Source organism: Delphinapterus leucas, chromosome 14 (assembly GCF_059928025.1).
Source record: "Delphinapterus leucas isolate spDelLeu-1000000601 "Yukka" chromosome 14, BTC_Dleu_Yukka2, whole genome shotgun sequence".
NCBI classification, from domain to species: Eukaryota; Metazoa; Chordata; class Mammalia; order Artiodactyla; family Monodontidae; genus Delphinapterus; species Delphinapterus leucas.
In genome coordinates, this window is record NC_143142.1 from 19,456,559 (window position 1) to 19,484,243 (window position 27,685).

Consider the following 27,685-nt stretch of genomic DNA (forward strand, 5'->3'; position numbering starts at 1 on the left):
CTGGAACCCTTGTGCACAATAAAAATGGTGCAGCTGCTGTGGAATACAGTATGGTGTTTTCTCAAAAAATTAAAAATAGAACTATCATTTGATCCAGCAATTCCACCTCTGGGTATCTACCCAAAAGAATTTCAAGCAAGGTCTCGAAGAGATATTTGTATGCCTATGTTCACAGCAGTATCGTTTGTAATAGCCAAAAGGTAGAAGCAACCCGAGTGTTCATCAGTGGATGAGTGGGTAAAGAAATGTGATCTCTTCACACAAGGGGCTATTATTCAACCATAAAAAGGAAGGAAATTCTGACACATGCTACGACTGGATGAACCTTGAGGACATTGTGCTAAGTGTGCAATAATCCAGTCACAAAAGGACAAATCCTGTACGATTCTCTTCATACGAGGTATTTATAGGAGTCAGATTCATAGACACAGAAATAGGGAGAGGGAAATGGGGAGTTGGTGTTTAATGGGTGCAGAGTTTCAGTTTTGCAAGGTAAGAAACGTTTTGGAGACGGATGGTGGTGACAGTTACACAACAGTGTGAATGTACTTTACACCAACGAACTGTGCACTTAAAAATGATTTAAATGTTCAATTTTATGCCATGTCTACTCTTACCACGATTAAAAAAAATGGCCTTGGGGCTTCCCTGGTGGCGCAGTGGTTGAGAGTCCGCCTGCCGATGCAGGGGACACGGGTTTGTGCCCCGGTCCGGGAAGATCCCACATGCTATGGAGCGGCTGGGCCCGTGAGCCATGGCCGCTGAGCCTGCGCGTCCGGAGCCTGTGCTCTGCAGCGGGAGAGGCCACAACAGTGAGAGGCCCGCGTACCACACACACACACAAAATGGCCAAGGTGTGACGATGGAAGTCCTCACTTTTCTTTGCTCCTTCAGAAGTTTCTTCCCCTTCAGCTCATGGAAGGAGCTAATGCTGAACTTCTGTGACTTTCTAGGAAGATGTTCCTGTGCAGTTTGACCTCCCGGAGCCATCCCTGGGGACCACGGTGGCTGCTGTGGATCAGAGTCCTTTGCAGGTAACACGGCCTCTCAGATGCCGCACGGCCTTTTTAGAAATCCTGGCAGATTTGAGCCTTTGAGCTACTAGATCTCAAAACTGCCTGCACCTAGCATGACCCAAGGATTGTTAAAAACACTGACGCCTGGGACCCACTCCCTGATTCTGCGTTGATTGGTCTGGGGGGTGTGGCCTGGGCAAAGAATATTTAAATCCCATCAGGTTGAGAATCTGAGTCTGCGTCTTAGAACGCACCCACACCTGGACTGTGGTCTGAGCTGAGGGGAGTCCAGGGCCGGTGCCCAGCGGTCTCCAGCCCTGTCACCTGGAAAGATCGGGTGTTCAGAGGAAGGTGTTGTGCCCAGCAGAGACTGGGACCGTAGGGGCCCCTGGGGGATGGAGAGCGGGGGTGATGGTGGATCCAGGCCCTTGAGCTTCTTGGAGGCAGACAGACTTTAGTTTGGGGGATACCTGAGTCGTTATCTCCCTTTCCCCAGCCCCAGAACGCACCGTGCTGACCCCAGATCTGCACCTGTGCTCAACCGTCTCCCAGAGCTGCCCCCGGCCATTGCGCATCTTCGTGTGAGAGTGCTTGGGCCGTGGAACTTGTTGGGCTCCGGTCCGATCTTGGTGACCGTGGGCACGTTACTTAACCTCTCCAAGCCTCGGCTTCCTCATCACCCAAGAGGGAACAATAGATGGTATCCCCTGGGTTGTCGTGAACGCCCGTGGTATCTGGCACGTAAAGCCCCTGCAGGGTGTGTGGCACACAGTAGGTGTCCCGCAGGTTGCGTTTCTCCTGCACTTGGACACCTTGTCCTGGTCCCTTGGCTTCTCTGGGCTCACAGCAGGCTGTACCTGCCCCTGCAAAGCTCTCTCAGTCTGTGAGCCCAGCCTGCCCTTCACACCTGCTGCTACTTCTTGCTGGCACCTCTCGGCTGGTTCCCCGTCCCTGTCCTGCTTCCTCACCTGGGAGGGGCAGGCCTGAAGGGACCACCCGGGCAGTGCAAGGAGGGAAGGACCATGGCATCCCTGGGACCCCTGGGCAGTGGCTGGAACAGCTACCTTCTGGGGATGGGCTGACTGTAGGTTTCAACCCCAGCAAATAAGGCCAAGGTGAAGATTCAGGATACCTGGGATCCAGGTCCACTTCTGCCTCTGGGCCTCTCCATGTGACCCTGGACGTGTCCCTTCCCCTGTCTGGACCCCTCTCAGGGGGGTGTGGACTAATATTCCTGAATTAGGATGACCAGCTGTGCTGATTTGCCAGGGACTTTGCTGGCCTCAGCACTGAAATCCTTACGTCCTGGGAAGCCCCTGGCCCCAAGCACACTGGGACCGTTGGCCATCATATGCATCACATTCCCACTTTAACCACTTGGCACCATTTTCAGATGTGTCAGCCCGCTGTGGGCCCTCAGATAAGTCCCGCAGACTCTCCAGGCCTCTTTCAGTTTCCCGTATGCAAAGCTTCAGGATCGCCTGGATGGTCTCTGACGCTGGGAGCTAGATTTAGAATTCCGCGTCTGTGCCCCTGAACCAACTTCACCTTCTCTAAGACGTGCTTTGGGAACTTTCTTTTTTCCCCCTCAAGATTTTAGTTTAAAAAAATACAAAGACTTCTAAGAGGAAGTGATGCAGATGGGATTAATCCTTTCATGTTTGGCTGTACACGAATAGACCAGCTGCCTCTGTGGAGCCAGAGATGTGTAGTTTATAGAGTGCTTGCCCTTATTAAACCCTCACGACAGCCCTCGGAGGAAAGTATTACCACTCTCCATCTTGCAAAAGAGGAAGAATGAGGCTCAGAGAGGTGCAGTTAAGTTGCCCAAGGTCACCCTGGAAATGAAGACAGGCAGGATCTGGACCCCTGGTAACCAAGAGACTGTTAGTTTTGTGGCTTCGACACTGAGAGTCTTGCAGTGAGTGGGAGTGTGGGGTGTAGGGAATGTGGATCTAGGCCTGTGATGCCTGGGAGGCAGGTCCCACCCGACTCCCACAGGTGGGAAGGGAAACCCGGGCCTGGCCTCCGTCGGGGGATCAGGACTCCTCAGTGTATCCTGATCTCCTGCCAGGTCCGCTTGCCAGCCGGAGGAGGTGCTGAGGACGCCAGGGGCCTCTTCTGGCTCCTGGATGAGGAGGTCCGGGTGGAGGGCTCCGGGGACAGCGTGGTGCTCGAGCGCCTCTGTGCCGCCTTTGAGAAGAAAGGCGCCGAAGGTGAGGGAGCGAGTCAGGGGCGGGGTGCTGAGTCCAGCCTGGGGTTAGAATCTGTCTTTGTCAAGTCTGAGTGCAGAAACGTCTGTGCATGTGCCCGGGTGTGCTTTCATTCATTTGTGTTCATTCGTTCATGTATTCCTCAAGTGTCCTGAGCAACTACCGTGTGCTGGGTACCATTCTATATGGCAGCAAATGCACTGATGGGATCCGTGTCCTTGCTGGGGGGAGTCGGGGACAGGGGGAGATGACAGGCTAACACATAAGCACGTGTGTGGCCACCGAGCCTGAGATGGCAGGCTGGGGTTTGGTGGTGGGCAGCAGGCAGACCTCATTTCTCTGGGAGCCGGGGGCCCTCAGGGGGAGAGGTATGCAGGTAAATCTGACAGAGGGCAGGGAGCGCAGTACAGGACAAGGCAGGAGATGTCATCTGGACTCAGACCTCAAGCCCTTGCAGGCCTCACAGAAAACGTTGGTCTTAACCCAAGAGCAATGAGAAGCCAGGAAGGATTCTAGGCAGTGGCAGGTATGGTCAGATTCATGTCCTAGGAAGTTCACCCAGACTGCAGTGTGGAGACACGATAGGAAGGAGGCCAGGGAGGTGAGAGTGGAGCTGCCTGCCCCGGGGAGGTGGGCAGACTATGGAGGTACCGAGCAGGCAGCGTCCCCAGCACTGGGTGATGGGCTGGATTGGCAGGAGGAAAAGTGTGAGGCGAGATGGACACTTCGAGCTGGGACAGTGAGATCAGAGACCACAGGGTTTGGCACGTGTCAGCCTCAAGTTCAAGTCCAGCTATTCGTACTTTCACCAACGTGGCACTGAACAAATCTCATGTAGTCTTGAACAATGGGGTTGGAGCTCGCCCTGGCCTCCCTTTCACCAGAATTTCCAGTGCTGTGATTGGGTGAGAGGATGTACCTGAGGAGCTTCGTCATCAGCGGCCAGGTATGATGTCATTGATGAGGCCGAGGCTGTTGACGCAACGAAGAATATCATCCCTGTGGATCCACGAGCTGGAGGAATGCTGTCTGCACTCCACGCAGGGCCCGTGCTCTGAGCTTTGTGCAGCGTCTGGTAGAATTCTCTCACGTATTTGGAGGTCGATATTCTTACCCCCCAGGATGAGGAAAGTGAGCTCCAGAGAGAGGCTTGTAGAGACGCTTGTCTGAGATCACGCAGAGGGTGAGTGTCAGAAGGCAGATTCAACACAAGCCTTGTCTGGATCTAAATCTCTGTGAGCCCCCCTCACCTGGGCAGCCCCAGGCATGTAAGAAGACAAATACACTCTGAAGTCTTTTAGGTCCTAAGTGACATGGTGGTCAGGATGTGGGGTCATTCATTCACTGGTTCATTCAACAGATATTTCAGGAGCACCTAAAATGTGGTGGCCACTGCCCTAGGCCAGGAAATACATCTGTGAACAAAACAAAAATCTCCACCCCAAGGGACTGACATTCTAGCAGAGGAGATGTATGATAAAGCAAAAAAAAAAAAAAAAAAATCTGTAAGATGTTGAGGACCACAGTTCTGGTTTAGATCACTAAAGGAATGAGGGTTGGCAGTGAAAATGGCCAGGGATTCAGCCCTGGGACGTTCCAAGGTCAAGGGGCCAGGGACAAAGCCTGTGTCCAGCAAAGGTGGCCGGGGAGGAGTGGCCGGGGCTGGAGGAGGGGAGTGGGAGGATGTGGCACTCTGGAAGCCGCAGGAGGAGGGACGGACCGACCGAGTTGAATGCTCCTGAAAGGTCGAGTGAGGCATGGCTGAGGAGTTGCACTGACTTAGCCTGCGTGGAGGTCACTGACCACCAAGACAAGTACGACTCCAGTGGGAGCGTTGCGGGTGACCGTCTGACTGGAGTGGCTTATGAGAAATTGGGAGGAAGAGTTGGAGAAAGACGTGTGACAGCTCTCAGTGCCACTGGGCTGGGGCCTCTGTCCGGGATACACCGCCAGCACTCCTGCGCTGGATTTGCTGACAGCAGCAGAAACAGCAGTACCACCTGCTGGCTCCAGCCGCTCTCCCTGGACCGTGCCCAGAGTGTTAATACCCTGATGGCTCCTGGAGAGCTTGGGTCTGCGGCGACTTGCCCAGGGCCGACTCCTCCCCCAGGCAAGAGGGGCAGTGCCTGGGGCCCGTGGTACTCTTAGAGGCCCGTGAAAGTCTTTTGATTTCTGTTAAAAGTAGAAGAAAAGGGGCTTCCCTGGTGGCGCAGTGGTTGAGAGTCCGCCTGCCGATGCAGGGGACACGGGTTCGTGCCCCGGTCTGGGAAGATCCCACATGCCGCGGAGCAGCTGGGCCTGTGAGCCATGGCCGCTGAGCCTGCGCGTCCGGAGCCCGTGCTCCGCAACGGGAGAGGCCACGGCAGTGAGAGGCCCGCATACTGCAAAAAAAAAAAAAAAGAAAAAATGAACGTTTAGGTTAAGTACATGTTATGGACTGAATTGTATTCCCCCCGCAAAAAAATTTACATATTGAATTCCTAACCCCTAGCACCCCGGAATGTGACTTTATATAGATACAGGGTCTTCAAAGAGGTAACAACGGTTAAATAAGGTCATTGAGGTGGGTCCTAATTTCATATGACTGGTCCTCAGGAGAAGAGATTAGGACACAGACATGCGCAGAGGAAAGATGCAGGGAGAAGGCAGCCATCTCCAAACCAAGGAGAGAGGCCTCAATGAAACCAACCCTGCTGACAACCCCTTGATCTTGGACTTCCAGCCTCCAGCCTCCAGAAGTGTGGGAAAACTAATTTCTGTTGTTTAAGCCACCCAGTCTGTGGTACTTTGTTATGGCAGCTGTAGTAAGCTAATATAATACACTTATATATTACTAATATTAATCTATTTGTTTTTATACCAACAGTTGTGAAATGTAATTTTGTGTGTATGTATACGTATTTGTATACACACATATATACACACACACAATACATATCTCTCTATATCTATATCTGTCTATATGGAAATAGAGCGAGGAAGGGGCTCATGAAAGCAAAGTGCCCGGGGCCCGGGGCAGTCAGAGCGCAGCCCTGGACTGCCTCCGCTGGGGGTGCAGAGGGGGCCCTAGTGCTCCATGTGATGCTGCCAACGGTCATCTCCGTTCCTGAAGGTCACCTCTGTTTTCTGAGGTACGTCCGCCTCTGCCAGCCAGTGAACGGGGACGGAGGGGCAGGTGCAACTGCCATTTGTGGAGCCCTTAGTCTGAGCTGGGCATTGTGGGCTCCACTACGCCCCACCTCCCGGGGGCATCTGGGGCCTTGGAGAAGCCATGTGGCTGACCGGGGCCCCATAGGCACAGAGCACGGAGCTGGCGCTGCGCCCGGGAGGCCTCACTCAGAGAGCCAGCCAGACCCCTGACCCTCTCCAGGTTATGAAAGGAGCCTCTGTCTGCAGGAAATGTCTCCAGGGTTCTGGAATGGTTTTTATTTTTCCGGGGGACGGTAGACCCACAGGAAGCCGGGAGGCAGATCTGTTAAAAGCCCACCCAGGCTTTGGACCCCAGAGACCTGGGTTGGGCCTCTGCTCCACTAGTTAGTTGCAACGCGTGTGAGTTCTGGGAAATCGCCTCCCTCTCCCGTCTGTAAGATGGTGATAACCCTGGGGGCCGGTGTGAGCACGGAGGAGCTTGTGTGCGCCTAGAAGCGTTTGTACATGCTCCCTCAGCTCCCTGCGCCAGGGCTCTCCTCAGAGGCCTCCCTGACCCCTGTCTGTAGCTGTCTCCTCTTCAGCCACATTGTCCCATCACAAGACGCCCTGCTTGTTTCCTTCAGGGCCCCTTTTGGGCTCTGGTATGTTTGGTGACCCGTTTGCTTGCTTCTCGTCAATCCCCCGACCACCCAGTACGCCCCGAGGGTGCGGGGTGCCCCTGTCTTGTTCTCTGCTGTCTCCCCAGTGCCTGGAGCATAGCAGGGCCCCTGTGGATACCTGCCATCTTCTCTTCCCCACCCCTCGCTTGCTCTGCTCCAGTCACACTGGTGATCCAGAATTGAATGAAATGGAGTTCTCGAATGGAATGTTTTCGTCCTGATGTTTCAGCTAAAGACACAGAGAGTAGGGTCAGAAGTGGAAAGTGTCGTGTAGGGTGTGGCTGGGGCAGGACCCTCGGCCCCTGTCCTTTCCCTGCGAGGCCTGACCATGCCGGTCCCGGACACCCCGAGCAGGATGCTGCAAGGCTCTCGGTTCCCAGGGGAGAGATCTTGTCTGGACCGACTGAGATAGACACATTAACTCAGACATTTCAGTATTAAATATATATATATATATTTTGCCTCTAGGGCTTTCTGATTAGCTCTTATCATCGTCCCAACGTTTAATGGGAACGTTCACTCAAGCAGAACACGTGGGGCTTTCTGGCTGACCCAGCTCGCTGTATGTTGTCTCTCACCTAAGGTGCATGCTGGGCGCCAGTGACGCTTACATCACAGACCAGAGTGAGGACTGAGTGATGGAGGGTGGCCAGGGCTTAGCACACATGAGCAGCCTTTCTTCACTCTGGGCCTCCTCCCCCTCCCCAGATGCCCTTGGGGTCATCATTCGAAGCAAACTCTGTGCTAGCTGCTGGACATCATGCTGAATGGACACGACCCCTGCCCTCACGTTGCTTCCGGTCCAGGGCAGGGAGGCAGCCTTGCAAACAGACACCTGCAGCGTTGCAGGGAGTCGGGGACGTATGTCCCAGGGCCGAGTGTCTGCTCTGTCCCTTGCTCTTCTCTCTCTCATTCTTTAATCTTTTGGCTGCATTGCGTGCCATGTGGGATCATAGTTCCCCAACCAGGGATTGAACCCGGGTCCCCTGCATTGGAAGCACGGAGTTTCAGCCACTGGACTGCCAGGGAAGTCCCTTGCTCTTCTCTCAATGGAAGGGCAGGGACTGCACGTCTCTGAAGGGCTCATGGGTCACTCTTGATGCAGTGATGCTTCACTTAACCAGAAGTGTGCCTTTCTGGTAACTTTAATGATCCAGAACGTAGAGGAGGTCCAGGAAGTGAGCACAAAGGATTTCCAAGCAGCCAAACAGACGGCGGAATCCATGCCCCTTACTTAGCAGAACCTGAAGACTCTCGGACTTTGTTTATTTTGTGCAGAGTTCTAAGAAACGCAGGTCCTTCGTTTCTTAGCTCAGTGAAGTGTAGAGGAAGCAAATTAAGATTTAAGGGAGGCAGTCGAGATCCTGGATACATGTTGGCCCACTGACAATCACGGGATGAGAAAATGTAGGAAGATCATTCAGAGTAGGTACAAGAACCAAGATGGTACTACACCTTCTGATAATAATGGGTCTGGAGCCATTACTCAGCCTGAGAGCATCACTGCAATGAGAGTGATATGAAAAATGATCAGGAATTCATTCATCCATCCATCCATCCATTCATTCATTCCACAAGCACTTCCAGACTCCAGTCACGTGCCAACCATGATTCTGGGCTCTGGGGATGTGAAGGTCAACCTTTTGTGATTCCAGAACATCAGCAAAAGTTTCAATGCAGGAAATGGCAGTGACACCCACTACTGCTGCTTCCTGAGTGACTGCTCTGGAGTGACCTCACCAAAGTACTTCACACACCTTCTCTCCTTCAGACCTTATGCCACCCTGGGAGACATGTATTATTTAATCCACATTTTGGAGAGGAGGAGACTGAGGCTCAGAAACGTAGGTGGCTTGGCCCCTGTCCCACTGTAATAAATGGTCAAGTCAGGATTGGAACACAGGTCTTCTCAACTCCAAGCCCATTTGTTTCTCCCACTCTGTCCTTTGGAAGCAGGTGTCCTCCAGCATCTCCCAAGAATATGCTGTGCATTTATTTGGTAGCTGGTATTCAAGACAATTTCAGGTGGTACACACATTTTCAAAATATTTAATAATTGTGTATTTATTTCCACAAATATTAGAAAATAAATATGGCTGGCACACCAGATCTGCAGTATAATGCTTCTGTATAAATACATTTTACCGGTAAAAATGTGAGTCGATTGAAAGAAAACATTAAGTAAATAGTAGCCCAGGTGATAACATGGGTATGGTAAAAATCATGGAGATTGTGTGTGCTGATGGTAGTTGGGAAAAACAGGTATCCTGGGTTTAAGAAAGCAAGGAGGAACAGAATCGAGGTTGGATGTAATGCACATAAATGCACAAAGCAGGGGAAATATGGGTGCCCAGAACTGGTAGCTTCAGCTAGGTTGGAACATACTAAAATGGGAAAAGCGTGTTCTCAGTGATGCCAGGTGATGACAGAGTGTCCCCACCAGGTCCCAAGACTCATGCCCTGTATCTGCTTTCAGGGACCTCTGCCCTCCGGACCTGTGAGCAGCCCCTGCAGTGCGAGATCGCCCACCAGCTGGGACACGACCCCGTGCGCTATGACCTCACGGGCTGGCTCCACAGGGCCAAGCCTAATCTTTCGGCCCTGGACGCCCCCCAGATCCTGCAGCAGTCGAAGAGGTGAGCCTGGCCAGGGCTGGGGACGGGCTGGGGCATTCGAGGTGCTGGGGCCGTGAAGTCACAGCAACGCAGTGATGGAGACCAGTACAGGAACCCCTCCCTAATGACGCAAAGACCCGGACTCAAATAGGAGCAGTTCAGTGTCTCCCAGGGCCAGCCTGAGTCCAGCTGAGGAGAAAAGCCGGCCTTCTGGGGAAGTGGAACAAAAGCTAGGAAGCTGTGACTTCTTATTTTGGCTTCTGGCCTTTCATCAAGTATCTGGTAGATGATGTGACTGAAAGGACTTCTATGGACATCTTCAAACTAGGGGGTCGTAAAGCCAAAGTGATAATGTTTTGTAGCATTAAAAAAAGCATTAAAAAAAGCATTAGAAAAGCATTAAAAAAAGCATAAAAAAAACTGCATTTCTTGACTGCTCAGAAGTGCTAGCAGAGGGCTGCTTTGACTTCAAAGAGCTATTGGGAAATGCTTGTTGTGTGTGTGTGTGTGTGTGTGTGTCAGGCCAGAACATTTACTAGCCATCTGCTATGCACCTGGCATCAGGGTGAACGCTTTATAAGCATTTTTAAAATTCTTACAACAGCTGTATCCCTGGGCCCATTTTATAGATGAGAAAATTGAGGCCCCAGGAGGCCAAGTGGTTCACCTTTGATCACATAGCAAAAGAAAAAAGTGGCAGAGCCGGGATACAATTTGGGTCTAGGTGGTCAGAGTTGTTTGGAAAGCCTGTATCTGGGAGGGCTCAGGGGCGCACAGCTCCTGGAAAGAGATCAAGTCAGGGGATGGGGCAGAAGGAAGGGTAAAGAGCACTTGGAGGGCTGTGTGGGGAGCCAGCAGACCTGGGTCAAGTCCCATCCCTGCCCCGTGTCACCTGGGTGACTGTGGGCAGTCCCTTTCCCTCCTCTGGGTTTCTCGCTTTCTCCATCATGACATAAGGGTTTGTTGGGCAAGGCCATGTTGCACAGCTCTGGAGTCAGGCAAATGTACAAATGCTGCTTTTCCCTTTTTCAAACTGCGTGAGCTGGGTCACAGTTCCACAATCGGAGAAATGGGAATGATGCCGCCAGGCTTACACGTGTGCTGTCAGGCTTTGGTGATGTAACATAACAGATGGCTTGTTAAGGAGCCTGGTTCATAGCTGGCCCTCCACACGTCTTGTGGCCTTGTAAATTTCCCTTCTGCTCTAAAATCCCATGGCTCAAGCTGAGTGAGGGGTGTAGGGTTAGGGAAGGGCGGGCACACCTTGGTTGATCAGATGGCCTGGTGAGTGGGGGATGTTCTGGGAAAAAGGAGCAGCGTGTGCTTGGAGGTGAGAGAGCACGGCAGGTTGGAGGTAAATCCCAGCAGGGTGTCTTGCAGGCTTGAGAGCCAAGCGTTGGTGCTTTTTCTTAGCATGTGGTTCTGCAGCCAAGGTCCCTGATGCACCAGGACTGCTGGTGTCGCTTTCTCATTCCTGGGCCCACCTAGTCTCTCAGGTGGGGCTTCCCAGGAGGTTCTCATGCCCACTCAGCTTTCGCTTTATATATACGGAGTGGAGGTCCAAAGAGGACACGTGACTGCCCAAGGCACAAAATGAATTGGAGACCAGAAGTCAGGTCTCCCAACCCCACAGATGGGGCAGTCCTCGTGCATGGGTCAGGGCTGTGGGCCCGACCTTCTCTCCCTGTACCAGGGCTTGGTGCCGACATCCTTTGCTCTCAGGGCTGCTGCTTCCAGGGGCTTCACGCCCCCCACCGCTCCCTCCCCAGATTTTTATTTCAGCGTGAGTGTATTCAAGCCATTGTTAGTCTGTGCGCTCTGCCATGCATCTAACCTCTCTCAGCACCCTTGGTGCATCTGGCAAGACTCATTTCCTTAACATTGGACAGTCGGGTAGGCGTAGAGGCGGGTGGATAATGGGTCTTGAGGGCTGGGACCGGGGTGGGGCCTGGACTTGCAGGGAGCGATGGAAGGTGCCCGCAGGTGTCCACTGGAGGGGATGGGCTGGTGCGACCAGAGAGGCACGGGTCCTCCTCTGGGCCCCCGCTTCCTCCTGGGGCACAGTAGGGTCTGTCTGGTGCTCAGGCTGTCTGTTCGACAGCAAGCACAGTAAGCACCTGCTGTGTACTGGACCTGTTCTCGGGATGACCGAGATGAATTTGCCCTCTAAGGAAGTGCAGGCGGGGTAGAATTCCTGCAGGTACGTAGGTGACGGAAATGTCCAGTAGAAGGAAAGTTGCTCTGAGGTCAGGGGAGGAAGAGAGGCATGGAGGAAGGGGCTGACATTTGTCACCAAGCAAAGGCTTGTGTGGCAGAAGGGACCATGAACAGAGTAAGCAGTTAGCGTATGATTCGAGGGGAGGGTTCAGGAGGCAGATTAGCAGGAGGCAAGGGGGGTCCCCTTTGCTCCACCCTGTGATCCCCCTGAAGCACCTCTCTTTTTCCCCTCCTACCTGTCAGGGAGGAGCTGAGGGGCCTGTTCCAGTCCCGGGCCAAGCTGTCCCCTGTGTGCCGGGCCGTGGCCGGCCTGGAGGGCACCTCCCAGCAGGCCCAGCAGAGGAGCAGCATGGTGAGGAGAACGTTTGCCAGCAGCTTGGCCGCGGTGAAGAGGAAGGCCCCGTGCTGCCAGATCAAGCTTCAGATGGTGAGTGAGGGCCCTGTCCCCGTGGAGTCGTGGCCTCACTGCCCGCCTCCAGGGTGGCTTACCCACCCACATCATCTCTGAGCTCCCCAGCGAGCCTGAAGGGGCGGGCAACACCCACGCTTCACCAAGGAAGAGACCGAGGCTCAGGGAAGCAAAGAAATTTGGTGGAAGTGATCCGTCCAAGTCTGAGGCCAAAGCCTCAGCTCCTTGGTTTAACTTAAGCAGCTTTAGGAAGTTTGCAGGAACCACAGTTGCCCTCTTGACCAAGGTGACAAATGTCACGGCCAGACCAGCCCCACCTGCCTTCCTCACCTCGCAGGCCTGCATGTTTACCTCTAGGCTCTCCATAGGGGAGGCGGCAGGATCCAGCACTGGCTGTAAAGATGTCACCTGGACACCTTGATCCAAAAACAAGTGGTCAGGCTGAGTCAGGCTGAGCTCAGGAGGGTGGGATGTGGGAAGGATTGGTTTGAAGAAATGACTCATAGCATATTATACTGGAAAAGCCCACAGACCAGGTTCTGGGTTCTAGTCTTCCTTTTCGGCGAGTGGTCCATGCAGCCTTAGGCCGCTCACTTGTCCTCTCCATGTCCCAATTTTTCCATCTGTTATAATAAGGGTTGTTATAAAGGTCCTTTATTTCTCATGAGTACAAATCAGGCCATGGATAGGAGGTCTTTGGTGTAGGACATGGGGCCCCCACAGAGATGCCCAGGCCAGACTGCATATACATTTGGGGAATGTTTAGACCCCTCTCTGTCTCACCCTGGCCCTGACCGCAACCCCGTCTCCTCTCTGTCCTAGGATGCATTGATCAGCGTGATCAGACGGTCTCAGTTACACTTCATCCACTGCCTGGTGCCGAGCCCAGTGGTGGAGAGCAGAGGCGGGCAGGGGTCTCTGACTCCACCGCAGCCTGGTAGAGACAAGCCCGGGGCAGGCGGGTCCCTGCCCTTGGACATCCCGGCACTGAGGGTGCAGCTTGCAGGGTCCTACATCCTGGAGGCACTGCGCCTGCACAGGGCAGGTAAGAGGCAGCCTGGGAGCGAGCACCTTGTCTCTGACTCCTGGGACACACTCCTGGACCAGTGACAGCCGAGGGACAGGAGCATCAGCTGTGTGCCAGGAGCTTTCCATGCAGCATCCTGTCGAAACTGCCCAGCAGCCCTGTGAGGGGGGAGCTATGATTACCCCATTTTACAGATGAAGAAACTGAGGCTCAGAGAGGAGAAGGGACTTGCTTAGGGTCACACAGCGGGATGCGGCAGAGCCTAGGTTTATGCCGAGGTCTCTTTGAGTCCAAAGCCCATCTTATTTCCTGATTTAGTTGTGAACTCCTGGAAGGCCACGGGTGTGTCTTACTCATCTTCCTTTCAACAACAAACATCTCAGGGGCATTTGCCTTGGAGTAGAGGGTGAAATTTCCACAACGATTAATATTTGGTCTTCAAGACACTCAGCCTGGTTTGGGAGATCCGTGTGGAAACAAGCTTGGTCCATGATGGGACCAGGGCGTGTGTCACATGGGGATGCCCAGAGGAGGAAGCAGGGAGACTGGGAAGACCTCCTGGAGGAGATAACGTCTTATTTGAGTCTTGGAAAGAAGCAGGTAGCTCACCTCTGGCTGGTGCAGGGAGAGGAAAAGCTTGGCTGAGGGATCACCGTATGCAAAGGCAGGGAGGCATGGAGGAGCCTTGGTTTTCAGGGAATCGGGTTCAGAATGAGTGGGGGATTGTGGGAGATGAGGGGCGGATCCACCAGGAGAGACAGCCTGTGAATGCTGTCTTTGGAAGTTTGGCTTTCCCGGGTCCAGCTGAGGAGGTGATAGAGTGATAGGGGAATAAGGGGTTTCAGCCAAAGGAACAAAGTGTCAGGCCTGTATTCGAGAAAGCAAGCATGCACCAGGGTTCCCCCATTAGCTCATCTTATGAGTTGAGTTCGATCTGAAATTTTCCCATTCTCTTCTGCCTCTGAGACCTCGTAGGCCACCCCCTGGGTTCCCCTCCCAGCCAGAAGCAGCTCAGGCGAAGTCAGCGGATGGGGCGGCAGGGCTGGCGGGGAGTCTGGGTGGGCACCCATTTGTTTAATATTCCTGTGGTCACTGACGCCTCAGCTTGTGGTCGCTGCCCCCGTGTCCTCCCACCGTGTTAATACGGAACCCTGGGCATGAGGTAGTTGACGGAGAAGCCGGGAGCAGCTGGAAGCAAAGATGAGCCCCTTGCTCCCTTCAGCATCACATTGATTTTCCCACCGGTCCACGCAACCACAGGCACAGGAAGACAGATACTGTCACACGGGAAGAGCGAGGTGGTCACAGCCCGTGGCTGATTGACTGTGCCCCGCCGGCCGGAGGCATCCTGGCCCGTGGGTTAGAGTCCCTGCGTGCAGGCACGGGTCAGCGTCCCCTTCCTCCCTGCGGGTCCGCCCTCTGTGTTTTCAGCGCCGCCCGACTTGGAGGGAGCTTCCAGCTCAGTGAAGGGTTGAAGTCTTGTGGTATGACTTGCCAAATTTCTGTCTCCCAGACCTGGTTCATTTCCTCATTGTTTTCTTGTTTTTTTTTTTTTAATTAATTAATTTATTTCTGGCTGCATTGGGTCTTCATTGCCGTGCAGGCTTTCTCTAGTTGTGGCGAGCGGGGGCTACTCTTCGTTGCAGTGTGCGGGCTTCTCATTGCGGTGGCTTCTCTTGTTGCGGAGCACAGGCTCTAGGTGTGTGGGCTCAGTAGTTGTGGCTCACGGGCTCTAGAGCGCAGGCTCAGTAGTTGCGGCGCATGGGCTTAGTTGCTCCGCGGCATGTGGGATCTTCCCGGACCAGGGCTCAAACCCATGTACCCTGCGTTGGCAGGTGGATTCTTAACCACTGCGCCACCAGGGAAGTCCTCCTCGTTGTTTTCTGCTCTGAGTCACTTCTGTCTCACACCATACAAGCAATGTGTACAAGCAATGTGTGCAAGCATACAGAGACCCATACGCGTGTGTCACGTATTTATGATTTGGAATCTGTGCACGTGTAACGTATACACGAGCAGATGTTGTTTTATTGTGCTTCGCTTTATTGCGCTTCACAGAGAGTGCACTTCTTTACAAATCAAAGGTTTGTGGTAACCCTGTGTCAAACCAGTCTGTTGTTACCGCTTTTTCCTACAGCATTTGCTCACTTTGTGTCACATTTTGGTAATTCTTGCAATGGTTCCAACCCACCACCAGCAAAAATTTACAACTCGCTGAGGGCTGAGATGACCGTTACATTTTTTAGTAATAAAGTATTTTTTTAAATTATTAATTTATTTTTATAAAAACACAGAATTACAGTGTATCAATTTACTTATTCAATTAATACCCTTTAGTAAAAATAAAGTAATTATAAAATTCAGCAGGAAAATACTAGTAGTAAAGCACTTTTAATTGAAGTACATTGTGTTTTAGATGTAATGGTATTGCATGCTTAATAGAATAGTCTAGGGACTTCCCTGGTGGTGCAGTGGGTGAAACTCCACGCTCCCAGTGCAGGGGGCCCGGGTTTGATCCCGGGTCAGGGAGCTAGATCCCGCGCGCTTGCCACAACTAAGAGTTCGCCTGCCGCAACAAAGATCCCGTGTGCTGCAACTAAGACCCGGCGCAGCCAAAATAAATAGATAAATAAATATTAAAAAAAGATGAGTTTAACATTGAAAAAAAAGAATATGGTATAGTCTAAAGATAACTTTTATACGTACTGGGAAACCAAAAAGTTTGGGGGATGCTTTATTGTGATGTTTGATTTGTTGCGGTGGTCTGGAACTGAACCTGCAACATGTCAGGTGTGCCTGAATTCACACACACATGCACGCATGATGCACACATACATATGCTGTTTCTCAGGTACCTACGATGTGCTGGGCACTGCGGTTACGCATACTAATTGATGTTGTTCTCACAAAGCCCTTAACACAATGCCTGGAGGAGAGTGAATGCTCAGCAAACGTTACATATGGGGCAGACTGGTGGGCACAGGTTGGACTCTGGAGCCAGTTGGCCTGGGCTTGACTGTGGCTGACACTGGCAGGTCCCTAGATCGTGCCTGCCTTTTATCTCCTGTGATAGCTCAGGTCTCAGAGAGCTGTCGAGTGGGTTGATGAATTAATAAGGGAATAACAGAAAAGTGCCTGGACCTGGGAAAGTGCTCAAAACACATTAGCCTCCTTTATTGGGTTAACCAGAAAGTTCGTTCGGAGTGGCACAGCAAAACCCGAACGAACTTTTTGGCCAGCCCAATATTACAATCATTATTGGATTTAATCCTCATCGTGACTGTGTGACAGGAGATCTTATTACTCTCATCTGACAAGTGAAGAACTTGAATCTCAAAGAAATAGGGTCATTTGTTGCTGGTCAGAGGGCTAATCAGGGCAGATGTGAGATACGAACCCAAGTAAGTCTGACTCAAAAGGACAGGCCTGTAACCTCCCAGCCCCCAGGTCTCTGTGCGGTCAGCATCCTTCCAACCTGGCCTGAAACCCTCCTCTTCCCCCAGGAAGGCTTCATGGATTTGCCACATGTACCCACCATGACTCTTCCTCATGGTTCATGCATTTGGCTTATTGTAAAATGAAGTCTCAAAATGGAGTGAGATTTCACCAGACCTTCTCCCATCCAGCCACTTGAGGGTTCTTTTTAAGGCAACTGAGGATCTACCACACCCCTTGTATCCAGGATGAAGTCCAAGCTTCCAGGTCTGGAATTTGATGTCAAGTTCCTTGGGGACCCGGTCCCTGCTTGTCTTTCACCTCATTGTTGGTTACTTTCACTGGATTCGTTATCATCTCTGTCTGGGTTTGGATCCCACCTGGGAGAGTTAGGGTTGACTTCACTTTGGGCTACGTGACTTGAACTCTCTGGGCCTCAATTTCCAATCTATATAATGGGTGTAATGATACAGTCCCCAGAGTGTCTGTAACACAAGGAAGCTGTTATCCTAGTGTCTTGCACACATAAAAGCTCAGTAACTGCTTTTGCTATGACTGTGAAACAAACCTTGTATTTTCCTGCTGTGGCTCCCTCTGCCTGGACTTCTTCCACACCAAATCCTCTGGCACACTCTCATGGCCCTTTCAAAGGCCAGCTCAAACGTCACCTTCTCTCAGTAGCTTTTCAGATGCCACTTCCCACACAGAAGGGTGCAGCTGTGTCCATCCTACATGTTAGATTTAACATGTAGATACCGTCTGATGCAGCATTTCCCACATGCGGTCTGTGGGGGGGTAAAAAGTATTAAACCAAAAAAAATTTTTTTCCCATGGTCCAGCAGGTTTGGAGAACTCTGGGTTAAGTGAAGCTAATCAGGGCAAATTCCCTGCAGAGGGCCTGGAGCCTTTGACGTCAGTGCTCACACAGATTGTGACCTTCGGAGAAGCAGATGAGGGGGCAGCTTTTCCAGACTTTCATGGGAGCCTTTTATAGGGTCCTTGTTCTGGGGAATGCAGTTGGGAAATGCTGATTGAACCCAATTTCTTAAATTAGCAAATGGGGAGACTGAGGCCCTAAGACGTGAGGGCACACAGTGAGTAGCAAGCCTGGGAGCAGACCCCTGGACCCCTGGGCTGGGCTTCTCACTTGGATTCTTTGTTCTTCTGCTCCCCCCACCCCAGGCTATGCTGACCACATGGGGCTCAGTCAGTTCCGCCGAAGATTTCAGATGCTGGACCCTCTGCTCATGAAGAAGCTCAAGTCGGCCCCCGAGAGAGTGGATGAGAAGAAGGTATGTGGAGCCAGGTGATGGGGGTGGAGGCCCCAGTGCTTCTGTTCTGTAGGGATGGCCCCGGGGGCAGCTGGGGCAGCCGGGATCCGAGAGCTGGGCCTTGGGGGCTAAGGTGACGGTGGCATGAGCTTTGACTCAGACCCCTGCTCCAGACTTCGCCCGCTGCCATGTCACTTAGGACACTGCCTACCCCAGAATGGTCCTTCTGAAACCCTGCATGAGAAAGTGCAGGGAAAGAATTAGAGCCACGAAAAGAGCAAGTCCCAGCCAGGGGGACTCCTAGCGAGATGAAAAGTCGTCATTCCCACCCATAGGAATGTTCCCCTCGGCACCAGCACCCTGAGATATAGTCTATGAAAAGAGGACTCTGTGGTCCCAAACACCCCCCTCAGGGCCTTTGCACAAACTGTCCCCTCTGCCTGGAGCGCTTTTCTCCCCAGTCCTTGCCTGGCCAGTGTCATTGTCATCTTGCTATTCAGATCTTGGCTCAGATGCTCTTCTCCATCACATCATCTTGTTTTAATAGTTGCATAGCACTTATCCTTATCTGAAATTATACACAGATTGCCTGTGTGTTCTCTAGCTCACAGCAAGTGTTCGATAAATTTCCCGTTGGATGAATGAATGAATACATGTACCTAACCTTGTTATTTCTGCCCCTGGGTATCTCCTTTCTCCATCTCTACTGTAAACTTCTGGAGCCGGAAGTCTTCACCCCTAGTGCCAAAGCCTCGGTAAATGTTTCTATTGAGAATGGCCACCGGCTAATCAATGATAGAGCTCTTCAGAATTTGCAAAGCGCTAGTGCATCCTCACAACAGCCCTGCAAAAGAAGAGCTGTTACATCTCTTTTATAAATGACGAGACGTAGGCTCATGGAGATGGATGATTCCCTTAAGGCCACATAGCCGAGCATTCATGGGTTTTGTCCTTGAACCCAAATTTCTTGATTCCAGGGAGTGCTTTTGAGAAAGCCTGGGCTCCAGAGTCAAACAGACCTGCAGTTGACTCCCAGCTGGGGCTGTGTGAACTTAAACGAGTGAATCCATCTTTCTGCCTCAGTTTCCTCATCTGTAAAATAGGAACAACAATAATACCAACTCCAGCGGGGCATTTGGAGGATTGTATGTAATAGTGTAATTGATGTGCTTGACGTAGGGCCCGGCATATAATAAGGGCTCATTATATATGAACTGCTGTCAGCAGCATCAGCACCACCATCATCATCTTTCAAGGCCAGAGTGACGGCAGCCAAGCCACACAGGCTGGATATTCACAACCGTGTTGAAACTCCCCCTCCAAGTGAGTGTGCCCGTGCATGCCTGAGCTCACTGAGTCGTGAGGTAAGAAGAGTGAAAAGAGTCACAATTCTTAAGTCCTCTCTGGGCTCGTTTCTGCAGCAAGGGCCAGGGCACAGGCCACCTCCTGCAGACAAGGCGGCATTTCTCTGTGGCCCTCCTGAGTCACCGTGGGGAGGGGACCTCAGACCCAAGCTGGTGTGGAGCAAGGCTATCCCCGCCAACCCATCTTGGAAACCACGAAACTCTGCCTGGCTTGGTGCCACCAGCCACTCTGTACCAAGCTTCATTGGGGTTCTTTATCCTAGGTCCCCCGCCCCAGTCTTAATCTCCGTTCAGAGCATCTGGAATGGAACCATTGAAAGGGGCTTGGGCTCCTCTGCAGTTGAAAACAGCACAGAAGTGGGGCGTGGGGGAGCTGTCTGCGGGGGCAGTGGGGGTAGCATATGGAGGCATTTCTATTCCGGACGACTCAGCAGTTCTCTCTTGGAGCCAAACCGAAGCCGCCTCCATACACTCGCTGGAGGCCTCGAGAAGTGGAAAATCACCGGTGGGACGGACTTGGGAGTTTTTGCTGCTGCTTCTTCTTCTCTTTTTATTTGCTCACAAATTTCATCTGCTGCAGCATAGGATTTTGGTAGCAGCAAAAGGAAACGCCATCCTGCCTCTTATGAAAAAGCTGATAAATATTCATTTGCCAGGCAACGTGATACGCCATGAATTATACATGAACACGTGCTCGGGTGGGCAAACGGTCAGCCTCTGTGTGCAAAGCATTTAAGACCTCAGGATTTAATAAGACAAGTTTGACAGCTAGAAAAGGTCAATATTATCATTAGACACTAGACAGCAGCAGAGGGAATTCATTGTCAGGGTGTGAAATGGGCCTCGGTGCATCCCTTGTGTGCCCAGCATGCACGTGGTGCTTAAACAAGGCTCTTTCCCAGTGAAGTGCTCTCATTTGGAGGGTCCCCGATGGATATTTTGTGCTCCCGAAACAAAAATAGCGTGTGCCTTTTACCACAGATGCACAGACCCTCATCACGAAATATCAGGCGTAATGTGAAAAGGTTACGGCCCTCAGTAGATAAAGCCTCCCTGCTCTGGGAATTATCCCCATTTTACAGCAGAGGCGAATGAGGCTGTCACCCCCCAGCTGGGCAGTGGGGCAGTGGTAGAGCTGGGATTTGAACTCAGGTTCTCAAATTCCTCACATAGGGCTTTTTACTGTTTATTGTGGTAAAATACACATAACATAAAATTTACCATCTTAACCTTTTTCAAGCATACTTAGTGGCCTTAAGTACATTTGTATTGTTGTGAAGCCACCACTGCCATCCATCCATCCATGGATCCATCCATCCATCTCCAGAGCTCTTCATTTTCCAAAACTGAGGCTGTCCTCATTAAACACTAGCTCCCCATCCCCCGCCCCCCAACCAGCCCTTGGCAACCACCATTCTGCTTTCTGTCTCTATGAATTTGACTGCTCTAGGGACCTCATATAAGGGGAATTATCTAGTATTTGTCCTTTTTTTTTTTGCGGTACGCGGGCCTCTCACTGTTGTGGCCTCTCCCGTTGCGGACCACAGGCTCCGGACGCGCAGGCTCAGCGGCCATGGCTCACGGGCCCAGCCGCTCCGCGGCATGTGGGATCTTCCCGGACCAGGGCACGAACCCGTGTCCCCTGCATCGGCAGGCAGACTCTCAGCCACTGCACCACCAGGGAAGCCCTAGTATTTGTCCTTTTGTAACTGGCTTATTGCACGCAGTATGATGCCCTCAAGGTTCACCCATGTTGTAGCACGTGTTGCAGCACATTCTTAAAAGAAGAATTTCTTTCTTTTAAGGCTGAATCCCGTTCCACTGTGTTTATGTAGTACAGCATTTTGTTTATCCATCCTCTCTCAGTGGACACTTGGACTGCTTCCACCTTTTGGCTATTCTGAATGACCCTGCTATGAACACAGTGTACAACTATCTCTTTGAGACCCTGTTTTTGATTCTTTCGGGTGTATACCCAGAGTGGAATTGCTGGATCATATGGTAATCCTATGTTTAACTTTTTGAGGAACCTCCAAACTGTTTTCCGTAATGGCTACATTATTTTATATTCCCCCCAACGAGGGTTCCAGTTTCTCCACATCTTTGCCAGCGTTTGTTATTTACTGGGTTTTCTGTTTGTTTGTTTTGCATTAGTTATCGTAATGTGGGAGGTGGTATCTGATTGTGGTTTTGATTTGCAGTCCTCTGATGGTCAGGGCTGGTGAGCATCTTTTCATTGTTCATACAGGACTTCCGAACGGGAGCCTTTTGAAGACAGAGTATTTGGTGAAGTTTTGTATAGAATGTGCCATCTGTGATGTTAATTTAAAATAATTATTATTGATCCCATCCAACTGTAATGAAGTGCCTCCTTTGCACCAGGCCCTGTGCTAGCTGCCAGAGAGACAGGAATGAACAGAACACAGCTTTGTGGGGAAGAAGGATGAAAATGAGTCATTTCCAGACAGAGGGATAGTTTGGGGATGCCCCAGGAAACACATCTAAAACTTCGGATTTTTGCAGCAGGGGAGGGGTGGGACATTCAGGGAAGACACCTCAGTGCAGATGACGATTGAGCTGAGCTTTTCTGGGACAATTTCGAGGAATCAAGTAAGAGAAAGTACAGGGCAAGCCACATCGGGAACAGCATGTACAGAGATCCAGAGTCACGAGGTTACATGGCTAATCTAGCGTGGCTGGAGCATAAATGCTGCCAAGTGTCAAGAAAAGGGTCTAAGGTTGTTGGCAGGGGCCAGACCACAGTCACTGTTAGCAGAGATAGAGTCTGGGCTTTATCAGGTGGTCGGTGATGGTTGACCAAAAGGTTATCAGCAGGAGCACAGCTTTGAAGACCAGATCGTTATTATTTGAACTGGCTTAAGCAAAACTATGAAGGAAGTCAAGTCCACTGTGGCCATTCCTTGGCCCTCTGTAGGGAGCAGTGTTCTCATGCTGACTTCCAGCCATTGAGGATGCCCGTCTCTTCTAGACTCCCAGGCATCTGCTCCGGTCTCCAAAATAACCCTCTCTAACCACCGTGGGTCCCGTTCCTCTCTCCCAGGTTATCCCATCTGGTTAAGATTATGCCTTAACCCACACTGAAGCCCTCCCAGAGTGACCTCAGGCAGGTTCCTGGAAGAGCTCATTCGGTTCACCTTGGCGGTGTCCCAGATTCTGGTCCCTTCAGTCTCTCTGCTGCTGAGGCAGGAATCACTAAGTCTCCCTGATCCCATGATGGGAAAGCCCTGGGCCCACCGTCTTCCCCTGAGTCTACAGTGATGATTGATTTTAGCCAACCAAATCTGTGTCCCTGGGGCCTTGATCTGAACACACCTAAGGCATGCCAGTCTGTCTTCTCAAAGGCAGCCACTCTTCTTCTGTCTTAGACCCTGGTAGACACTCCCGATTTCCTCTGAATTTGTCTCAGAGTCCTTTTCTGCTGGGAAGAGGCCCCTGTGAGCCCGTGACTGGGGCAGAGGGGTGGGGGGAGGGAGAGAGGGAGCTGTCCATTCTCATGATGCTAAACGATTTTTACGGGGCCTTCCATAGCCTTAGCCCTCTGGAATTTATTCATCATCCTTCTCTTTCTCACCTTGCTGTCCTCCTCCAGTTTGGGTCTGCTGTTTTAATAACTGTACATGTTTTCCATTCTGTGTTAACCAACTCAATTATATAAATATGTGTGTGTGTTATTTATACGTTCGTCCATATAGTTTATGCTTTGTGCCAGACATTCTGTTTACAGTCTTGAGCCTATAGAGTTAAAGAGCAGAGATATAGTCCCCACCCTTATGGAATGATTTGATCAGTGTGTAAGTGAGAGTTTTCAGTGGTTAAAAGCATGTGGTTTAGAGTCAGACAGACTTGGGTTCACATCCTGGTATCTGCCATCTCTCTTTCCATTCATCCGTGCCCCATGATGCTTGATAGCTGTATGACCAGGGACAACATGTGATAGGGCATAACAAAGTGCCTGGCACATAGTAGGTGCCCAAACACATGGCAGCCATCGGGTCATGGTGTGGGTTTCCTGGAGAAGGTGCTGCTGCACTGACAGCAGCCAAATGGTGTACTAGGAGAGCATCTGTCTCCACAGACGTGGGTTCCCTGCAGCACACTACCTGCTGAGGATTGAGTTGGGGAAGCTCTTCCCAACCATGGCTCTTTGTGGTTCCTGGAGTCTTCCGCTGCTTGTCTGGCATGTTCAGCTTAACGTGAGATGTCAGACTGTGTGCTTTTTATTGAACATTGGAGAGAAAACTCTGTGCAAAATTCTAGGACACAAAAGGATTCTGCAAGTGGAGGCATGAATTGGGTTTCTCCCAGGTACATTGAAGGACTCATAATTTGAGCCTAGAATGGTAAAGGTGAAGGGTGTGTCATCACTCCACAGTGCCAGAGGGGCTTATAACCTCAGAACCTCTACCAATTATTAGTACTTATTGAAACTTAGCATGTGCCAGGCATGATATTAAGTACATTATGTGCATCGTAAGAGCTGCTTGGAAGTCTTTAAGTCCAGCATCCGAGCCCACAGAGGGTTTCTGTTGACTGCTTTTTGTTTTTCTTGGATATAGGTCACACTTTCCAGTTTCTTTGCGTGTCTCGTAATTTTTTGTTGAAAGCTGGCCATTTTCAATAATATAAAACTGCCTCTAAATTCTGCTCTTCTCCCAGTTACGTGGTAACTTATCTGAACTAGGGTTATGGAGTCTGGCTCCCCCACGTTGTGAGACTGCTGCCATCTCTTTTCAGTTTGTTTCACTCTTGTTTTTATTATAAATTGTGGTTTCTCAAGAGTTGCCCCTGTGTCAGCACAGCTTAGTGGTCAGGAGAGGTTGTGGTCAAACATTTTGAATCTGTGAAGCTTTTATCTAATCCTTACGGTACACTGTGTGGGTTGGAAAATGTATTCGACATTCAGGCATTTACAGTGTGCCACAGATTTTACTTTCTGTGTGGCTCTTTCACATGTTTTCTGCCTGTGCACATGGCCTTATATTTAAGTAGGGTTATATACATGCCTAAGGCTCTCTCAGTCCCTCCTGTGCATGCGTTGTAGCCTTCCAGATTGCCAGGAGTCTATGGGAGGCTCTCAAGGCCCACCATGACTGTCCTATTCCCTATAGCTCCTTGTTATAGGGACCTGGCTAGTCACTGGCCCATTGCTTGCCCCTCTCAGGGTAACAGTCTTAGGCTAGCTGTGCCATTGACTTTCTCCATTTGTTTGCTGCCAAGAGCACTACTGTTTCTGACAGTGTTCCTGGGTGTGGGATTTCCCCTTACTTTGATCCTTGTAAGTGAACCCCTTCTGGCAGCAAAGTGGATGGTTTTCACAGCTTGCCTCGCCCTGGTAGGACCTCTGCAGTGACAGAGCTTAGTGGGGAGTGGAAGGGTCTTGGCCATGATTGCCATAAACTCCCACTCTTCTTAAAGGCCCAGTAGTTTCTCTTGAATAAATGTTTCTCAATTTGCTGCATCCCCTTGCTCAATTTCCAGAGTATCAAAGTTGTTGTTTTTGAAAAACTGTATCCATGTCTGTCATTGTTTTGCGGGGAGAGGATTTGTCAAGCTCCTTGTACTGACATTCTGGAAGTCTCACTCCTACACACTACTTTCGTGGTCTCATTAAACTGCCCCCACATCCTTGTAGCATAGGCGTGACTACTCCTATTCTAGAACAGGGCACCAAGAGGACCCGAGAGGAGGAGCGGGGTGCTCAGGGTCCCACAGCTAGCGAAAGCTGGAGCTGTACTGGATCGCAGCGTCCGAGGGCAGAGAACAGGCTGAGTTCTCTGATTCCCTGGGGTTGTGTCATGTGATGTTTGACAAGTCCTTTCATTGCACTCGACCTCACTTTCTTTCTCTATAAAATGGGCATAAAACTTCCTAAGATAGTCACAGAAGTTTGAAAATTAGATGAGTTATGGGTAAAGCACTCAGAGCAGTGCTCAGACCCCAAAACACAAGGGAAAACTCTTTTTTTGGAAGCAGAATGGCCAACATTTTACTCAGCCTTCCATGCCGAGAGGTTTTACCTCAACTGTTGGGACAATTCAGATGGGTTAGCTGATTCCATAAAGATGCGGAACAAGGAAGAAATTTCTTACAGTCACCTGGATTCTTGCCCTGTCATCCACCAACTGGCTGTTGGGCAGTGATTATATTAGGTAGAAACAAATGAAATCACTGGTATTTCACCTAAGCAAGTGACAGTCTCATATGGCTCGATGTAAGAGTAATATTAATGTTGATAATGAGAGCAGCTGAGTACAAAGTCACTGACAAAGTCATTTTCATGTACGTATCCTCAGTTAATTGTCCCAGCCCCTGTACAGTCTAGGCAGGGAATGTTAGCATCATCTTGCAGGTGAGGAAAATGAGGGTCAGAAGCACAGTTCAGTGCCCGCAGCCACCTGTTCACTCTGTCACTTGCACCTAAGCGTCCTTATCTGTACAGTGAGGTCAACAGGACAGAATATCTCCGTGAGGCCTAATGTGCTTGGCTACACAGACATCTAAAGGGCTCTAAGAAAGCAGGGAGACGGAGAAGAATCCCTGGATCTTGTGGGGCCGGTTGTGTGTTTCGGCCGTGTTTGGGGTACACCTGAGAAATGGAAGCTTAGTCCGCATTCTGCAGCACCACTGCCATCTTATCCAAGCGAGAGGCCGATAGGACCAGCTCCGGGACATCAGGACGGGCTCAGGATGTTTACTGAGTGCCTACTGTATGCAGCTATTTTGTGAAGCCCTCCACAAGCACAGCCACAGAGTCTTCCATCATAGGTGCCATTATTTCCCCCCATTGTTCTGAAGAGGAGCCTGCAGCTCAGAGTAAAATGCTTGTCCAGGGTCACACAGTTCGTGAGTGGTTAAACGAGAATCTCAGTCCAGGTGGATCTAACTCCACATCCTGATTTTTTCCTCCCACACGTGGGCTCTGGGCATTAACTCCAAAGTAGGTTAGAAAATTGTCACCAGCTGTAGGCTTCATTGCTTTTCCATCCGTCCATCTTGTTTTCAGCCAATGTTTATTTTGTTTTCTTCTTGTGCAGAGAGAAAAAAAAATGTTGTAGTCTGGATATGTTGGTTTTATGCATTCTGCTGCCTGTAGCTCCCTTGGAACATTTTTGGCTAAAATGTAATAAGTGAAACCACTGAATTTTTGGAGGGGGCGCTATGGAATGTTCCTCTCAGAGGTCAGAGGAGGAAACCTCCCCCCAGATTACAGCCTCAGAGTAGACTTTTAATAAGCATTTTTTTTTTTTTTTTTGTATCTTAGGAAGTTTTCTGTGATGCCGATGACCCATGGAATTGAAACTCATCTACCAGATTACTCTGTCTCATAACACCTTTTGCTTCTTTGAGTGTCGCAATTACTTTTCTGACAGCTTATTCTGAAGATAGACTTTGTGATTTCCGGTGAATGGAAGGTCCGTGAGGGGGTGGTGTGAGGGTGCAGCGGGAGGAGAATTGGCAGTCACCAGGGAACCAGGCACGACCTGCATTCATCTGAGGGTACGGATCTCTGGCAGGCTTGTTTCAGAGCCTGCAGGCCTAGACGACAAGAGGAAAATTCCATTAAATGGCTGGTGGTTTGGCTAAGGCTGCATCCAGGGATCTCTGAGTGAATTTGTTTCTCCTGGAGGGGGTGGCCTTTCTCCACACTCCCCCCCAACCCTGCCCCGCTTCTACCCTCACTGGGTCTCTCTTGCCGGGCGTCCCCTCATTCAGTCATAATTATTGAGCTCCTGCTGTATGCATAGAGCAGTACCAGGTGCAGTGGAGGAAACGGGTGAATTAGACACAGGCTCTCCCTCCCTAACCTAGGTCAGGAACACAGGGTTAAAGGCCACGTCATTTATTCACATATTTGGGAGAGTGAGGCCGTCTCTGGCACATGTGATGAGAAGGACAGGGTGCTGGGGAGGCTGTCACGGGGGACACAGCAGGTAAATTCCCCAGTAGCCTAGGGCCCTCTGCAGCTGTCTTGGGCCTGGGAAGCAGTCGAGACGTAGGTGTTGCAGTGTGGCCCGACACACCTTGGTTCGAGTCTGGTTCGGCCCATGTGTAACTTATAACCTTGGGGAAATGCTTTCGTTCTGTGTTTTTAAAATGGGGGTAAAACATAGGTAACATAAACTTTGCCATTTTAACCATTTTTAGGCGTGCAGTTCAGTGGTATTAAGTGTATTCACACTGCTGTACAGCCATCACCTCCATCCACCTCCTGAATCCCTTCGTCCTGTAAAACTGAAACTGTACCCAGTAAACACTAACCCCGCCCCCCCCAAGCCCCTGGCAGCCAC

At 50.9% G+C, this 27,685-nt stretch overlaps 1 protein-coding gene across 3 annotated transcripts in view; it reads left to right on the plus strand.

The window, feature by feature from the left end:
- MYO18B (myosin XVIIIB) overlaps positions 1–27,685 on the plus strand; it is a 232,527-nt gene that overhangs the window by 55,890 nt on the left and 148,952 nt on the right. For all 3 annotated transcript variants that reach the window (XM_089894624.1, XM_089894623.1, XM_089894622.1), the window contains 6 exons: positions 954–1,034; positions 3,091–3,232; positions 9,515–9,674; positions 12,114–12,297; positions 13,102–13,324; positions 17,924–18,033. In XM_089894624.1, coding sequence (XP_089750750.1) covers positions 954–1,034; positions 3,091–3,232; positions 9,515–9,674; positions 12,114–12,297; positions 13,102–13,324; positions 17,924–18,033 — 900 coding nt within the window. The remainder of the gene's footprint in view (positions 1–953; positions 1,035–3,090; positions 3,233–9,514; positions 9,675–12,113; positions 12,298–13,101; positions 13,325–17,923; positions 18,034–27,685) is intronic.